The sequence below is a fragment of the Benincasa hispida genome, chromosome 5 (assembly GCF_009727055.1).
Source record: "Benincasa hispida cultivar B227 chromosome 5, ASM972705v1, whole genome shotgun sequence".
Taxonomy (NCBI): domain Eukaryota; kingdom Viridiplantae; phylum Streptophyta; class Magnoliopsida; order Cucurbitales; family Cucurbitaceae; genus Benincasa; species Benincasa hispida.
The window spans coordinates 32969133-32975571 of record NC_052353.1 but is presented as its reverse complement, the minus strand read 5'-3'; the positions used below and the strand labels follow the sequence as shown (position 1 = coordinate 32975571).

Here is a 6439-nt window from a genome sequence, read left to right as displayed (position 1 = left end):
AAATCAGTCTAGCTTGATTTAGAAAGATCACAAAGGTATGGATCTATCGATACTTACACATTTCTATGCATCATCCCTTTGCTTACCTCATTTAACTTTAGTCAAAATATCTACTCGACCAATTAAGTTATGTAAAACTTATTATTCAAGTTGTTTCAACATATATTGCATCCATGCTAATGTATTAAAAATTCTCTAATAATTTTTTCTAATCGCTGGTCGCAAATGATCAGTGCTAGATTTCCATATCATAAATGTTTGAAATATCTGGCTTAAAAGGAAAGGATACATACATGAAGAGAATCCTTTATATGGGCATTAAAGGTTCATAGAGGCATGCATTACAATACAAAACTAAAAAAAAAAGACTTAATAATAGAGATATAATGCAAAATCTTCATTGCAATGCTCATTGAGTTTCCTTTTTTTTCGACTAACAATACAATTCATAACACCCTACAGGAAAGTTACAATAGTTTGCAATATGACTATCACCGAAGATCTGAACCTCATTGTCGTATTCTTTCATGTTTCCTCTCAAGAAATTTCCAGCAAAAAAATGGCTTCTTTCAAGTAGAGTTTGTAAAACCATATCAAACCACCGTGAGCAAAGGTGACTCTGAAGCTCAGAGTGTCTTTATCACTTCCAAAAGAAATCAATAATTCATCAAGGTTTTAGAAAGTAGGTTGGTTCCATAAATGTTACAAATACAAATCCGAGTATGAACTGTTCATATCTCATCTTCTTCGTCGTCGAAAGGGTCCCTTTCAGGATAGTCGCCAACCTGGAACAGAAGCAAGTTTTAATAATCACTAACATAAGAAAAGGGCAGCACATTTGCATAGCACATTCGAGACATTTCTGAAGATCATTTTGAAGCTATAGACTATGGGGGGATTCTAAAAACCTACAAGTTTCCTCATTTTCACATTAGCATATCAATAACTGCTTTCTGATCTTTCGTCAAGGCACAGTAGGGATGGACTCAGATTCAAGTACAGCAAAATAAGATGGATGTCCATTGTCTATATTGTAGCATGAACCTAGGCACCTTAACCTACTTGATATTCAGCAAAATTCACGGGCTGACTTTCCAACTCAATTCCACTGCTTCAAAATTTGAATTTGATTTTTTCTTTTTAACAATGTTATTATGTAGAGACCACATGGAATAGATGAGAGCTAAAATTGTTACACACATCTGTAACAGTGGACTCCAATGTTCCAGACTCGAGCCATGGGCATAATCAAAGAATGTCGAATTGGTCATTCATATTGTCTGAAGTCTACAATGATGCGCAGAAGGATTCTGTGATTGTATCTGATGTCCAACTCATGGTTCACCTTCCTAACTTCCTATAAGCAGTTATAGATCCATTTTCCCCTAAGCTATAAATGGCTTTCTAAAAATTTAAAGCATGAGATATTATACAAAGTTCAGGAAAAAGAAAAGAAGAAAAAAATAAGGAAAAAAAAATCCATGTACGATGTAACATACTATTTGAAGCTTCAAAGTTGGAAAACAGATTAATGGAGCTGAAAATCAAACCTTCACTTTGTCAGGCCTGATCATCGCACCATGAAGCAGAGGGCAGTCAAAATAGCGGATACCTTTTACCCTGCAGAGTTTTACACGTTTAGTCCATAGAATATGTGATCATAATCTCTGAAGCATGGACGAAAAACAAGAAACCAGGAAAGCTACTTTATTGCACAAAAGGGATTCTAAGACCAATAAAAATTTTAATCAATCAACACAAATAAATAATGATAATTTAATCAAATGAACATGAGAAGTAGCATACAAGGTTTCCATATGAGGCACGAAATCCTAAAGAATTTAAGAATGATCAGAGTAAAAACTGTTCTGGCAGAACAGCTTTATGAAATAACTTATCCAAATTAAGGCGGGCCATGATAAGTTATGTGCTTCAATGTTCATACTTTATAGTAATTTTTTTTTCCTCCCTTTAAAAGGAAGGGTAAAACATTTTAGTGCACATTCGTGACTATCAAAGAACTAAAGTTTCTTATAAGGAAGAATAGAAATAGATAATAGGAAAAACAAATCAATCACCGCTTCAAAGACATTGAGAAACAAATTAGTCATAGACAAAAGAGAACAAAGGCCATCTTACATGCCATCATTTTTACCCAACGGTTCATCATATTGAACTCCAACCCAAAAACCAGGAGCAAGCGATTCAGCCCGGCCAACAAATTTCACAACACCCCGTTTCTCCCCGGGTTCAACTTCACATCTATCACCAACCTATATCATGTAAAAGTCAAGTTTAGTATAAACTGGACAATGGGGTTTCAAGGAGCAGATAGTAAATACTTCACCTATAAAATAATTTTCGGACATAATATTCAAAAGAATGCTAACTATCAGAATTCAAAAGTCAACAATGACTACACTGTTGTGATTCACAAGGTAATAAGAAAAGGGGGTATTTACTAAATTACTAGCATGTCCACTTTGTGTTCTCAAAAACATTATAGTTTTTAGCGAGGTATATTATAAACACTCTATCAGGCTAAAATATAAAAAGACAACTTAAACCATAAAATTGTTCATCTTCATGAAACTTGGAGATGAATTTGCGGGTCGAAGTTAATCAGAGAATAACAACATATTTGAAATGGACAAGATCAATAGCCATCTTTCAAATGGCGTTATTTCTCCCAGTGTTATTGGATCAGCTTTGCATGGAAGTGTTTTGGTTTTAAATAATGGAAGAGATCTCTCAACAGTCAATGAAATTAAAGACTGTTTTATTGCCACATATTCAAAGTTTTATACAAGAAAACAATCAACAAACCCTTCTTTCAAGATTCCATATTTTAATGAGGAGGTTGCCTCATGAAATGAACCTTCAATGTCTCGGCAATTAAGTCTGATTGCCTCAACAACTAATTCTCATGTTGTAACTCAAGCTGTTTTACAGTCAGACAATAAAGGTTTTGATGGAAAAAACAACTTTCAAAATCTCAGAGTCTAATACAGAAACTATCAAAGAAGCTTGCCTGGCACTTATGTTTCCCGTAGTTCAGTCAGCTGCCCTAGTCTTAGAAAGAAGCAAAAGTTGCCTCATAAATTCTGTCAATTGTCATTCTCCATTCAAAGATCAGACTTAACTCTGAAAAAAGGTGTACTGTCTTCTAAATTTTCTGATGCTACATTATGTTCACCAATTATAGACTACACTGCAGAATCTTTAATCAATGCAAGCAGTGAGGAATTTGAAATTGATCAAGAAATTCACTCTGAGGATGATTATCTTGAACAATCATTGGCTGTACTTTCTTCAGAAAGAAGTTGTTTCAGAATAAAATGTTGCCCCTTCATTGAAGTTTGTGGAAGATCAGTCCAGATATTCCAGTAGAGTCCACTCCCTCAAATCCTAACAAAAGTTCATCTCTTATTGAGATTTTCAGTCTTCAGATGCATGAAATTCCACCTCATTCACTTCAGATAAAATCTTCTAGTTAATTTTTACTATTCCCTCAACAAATATTCTTCATGGCATATTAGAGATCTTGAGGATCTTCAAAGCGATCAACATTAAAGGTATTTTGGTCCAATTTGCTTTACAGAATAAGCAATTTTGTTGGTTAACTAACGAATATGGTAGAGTTCGGCAACGTCTTTGGAATGAATTGTGATAGGTTTCTTCTTAAGTTGATTCAAGATGTTTTGGAGGAAATTTTATTCTCCCAACAGATTCTTAAGAGATCCCTAGTTGGAAGGCATTGAGGCATGCAATAGCTTAATAATTCTGTTAAAGATCTTGGTCTGTTGGCACTTCCTCTATCAAATGCAAGAAGTGTTTCATCTGAAATACCTTTGCTTGGCCACATTATTTTGGGTCAAAAGTTGCTATTGTGCCTTCGTTATACTTTCCTACCTTCTTAAAAGTTTGTGAAGTAAAAGCTGAAGAGGGTGCTCTTTAACGCAGATTATTGGCAGTGTTTTTTATTGCTTCGCTAGGTGTTATTCATTGTTTATCCTCATGTATTTTTAGGCTACTTTCTTTTTGTATTGTACATTGTTGTTCCCATTGGAACTTGTATCCTTGAACATTTTTCTTCCTTTTCATATATCAACGAAGAGTTGTTTCTTGTTCCCAAAAAAACAACATAAATATATGACAGGAAAATTACTGTTGGGGACCAACTGACCAAGTAACAAAGACTGCACTATTCTAAAATCTTTCTAAACCCCTCTAGAAAAAATGGAAATCATAGATTAACATTTAGTCCCGTCCACATAATTTGCATCCAAATAATTCATGAATCAGCATGACAATTGAGTCATTGACAATTCAACTCTTTAACATAAGACTTTTACAGCTGAATACATTACATCTAAAGCAAGGATGGCAACTAACCTTCATATTTGCACAGATCTCTTCCATGTAGTTATCAGATATCTGCAAAATTTTCCCTAGTCAGTAAGAATAGACCAAGAATGACCAAAATGGAGATGGACATGCGCCTAAGTTTCTTAGGGATGCAGAACAAAAACCAGAACTCAAGTATACTAAGACAAGATGGATACACAACTCCAATTCTACCACGATCAAAAAATACCATGCAGCCTCAACATCATCATTCAGAATACACACACACAACAAAACAAAATAAAAATGAATTTTTAAAAAAAAAAAAAAAACCGAGAGATGGTAGTCTAGTCACAAAACTCTACTTTAAAAAGCCATGAACTGAAGTAATAGATGGTGTCTACATCGAAAGTTACGGTTCCCACAGGGTGCAGATGAACAAATTTTTCTAGACTTGTTAGCAAAAGTAGAATACATGAGGCTTACTTTACTCTCAAACGCTGAAGGATTCTGGGATGCCAATTTTTCTTTAAATTTTCTAAATGTGTCTGAAAAAAGAAACCAGGAGAAGAAGGTAAACCATGCACTGCCTTAAGAACTATTTCATTTAAATAATTATAGAGGAAGAGAAAGTTAATGAAATATTCAGGTGATTGCATCTAAGACAATAAGAAAATAAAAAAGAATTGCATCGCATAGTCGATCCATTGTCTAAGCTTTCTTTCCTTTCCATTATTAAAATATGTGCACACAACATTTAATATCCCAAAAGCTTTTTAAATAGCAACATGAAATGGAAATTAAGACAGTTGGAAGATAGTTGTCTACTGCAGATTCCCAAGTCCCAGTGCCTAAGCCTATTGATATTACAATTGTGGTGGCTGACCAACAATTGCCATTGGGTATGAGGGTGGCCTTCAGTGCAGTCTATTTGATAAGCAATTGAGGGAACTACACACAAACTTTGTTATGGTGGAGGAAGCTTTGCAAGAAACTAACCATCACGTTTATCATAGGCTTCTTCAGAGATCTGGAACTTCTCCACTAATGAGGTATCTTCAAGCCAACCACCAGAAGTAACTGATGAGGGGTCGAGATCAATAATATGCAATCGGTACCTTTCCAAAGAAACAATGCACACTCATAAAAAGCATACTCCCGTTATATTAACCATTAAATGAGCAGAGTTTCTAATCAATGATACAAAGTGAATTGCAATTCACAGAATGGAAAACAAAACCAAGTAAAGAATTGATTGAAAGAAAATGGAAGAAGAACAACAAGTACCCGTCTAAGGGAGAATAGAACCCCAAGGGAATGGAATTATCCGTCAAATCGGAAATTTTAGAACCGGATTCATCATAGAGTTCGAGGCACATAGAGTTCACAGAAGTACCACATTTTTTCCACAACTTTTCCTTGACAGACTCCACGCTCATCTACAATTGAAGAAACCCAACACCAAGTTTAGATAAAAACTCATAATGGGTAACCGGGAAATGCTAAAAAAAGGTGCTTGATCTTTGGAAATGGTACAAACCTGAAGGGAAAAGCGAACATCAGAAGTGAAGGACTTGAGATTCGCATGGGTGACTTGCAAGAGCACAGATTCATCCTTTTCGATCTGCTGCAATTGAGACGCCATAGTTCTGTTCTTCTGAAACTTTTTACAGCTTATTTAAACTTAGACACTCATTTGAGAGTCGTTCAAGGTGAGTGCCGGAGCTGCTACCAGAACGAAGAAACGCCGGAGGGATCTTCTTGATGGGTGGCTGCGGCAGGACTGAACAAAAGGGAACTGAGAGGGAGGAAGAGAGAGAATTTGGGTCTTAAGTTTTTATTTACTCTTTTTCTCTTTCTTTACGGATTTTTTTTTTCTTTTTTCTTTTTTGGATGGCCTCAATTTGGAGGACAAAATGAAAAGTGGCCATATGTTGAAAAAGAAACAGAAAATGGCATTTTGCTCATGTGTGATTTTACCGTTTCAGTCCTGAATCTATCTGTACGTCTGTCGCTACCAAGGAACTCGATCCTCGATGGCTTGTCACTCGTTTCTCGATGACGAGTCACTTGATACTCGATGCATGATGTA

The 6439-nt window shown here is 35.4% G+C and overlaps 1 protein-coding gene across 1 annotated transcript; it reads right to left on the bottom strand.

Moving 5' to 3' along the window:
* Positions 1 to 290: 290 nt before the first annotated feature.
* LOC120078804 (tubulin-folding cofactor B) lies at positions 291 to 6212 on the bottom strand. Its single transcript, XM_039033130.1, has 8 exons — positions 5888 to 6212; positions 5635 to 5786; positions 5347 to 5465; positions 4834 to 4895; positions 4396 to 4437; positions 2140 to 2273; positions 1551 to 1620; positions 291 to 785 (listed from the first exon to the last, which is right to left on the bottom strand). The coding sequence occupies exons 1-8, from the start codon at positions 5990 to 5992 to the stop codon at positions 732 to 734; spliced, it is 738 nt and encodes a 245-aa protein (XP_038889058.1). The 5' UTR covers positions 5993 to 6212; the 3' UTR covers positions 291 to 731.
* Positions 6213 to 6439: the final 227 nt, after the last annotated feature.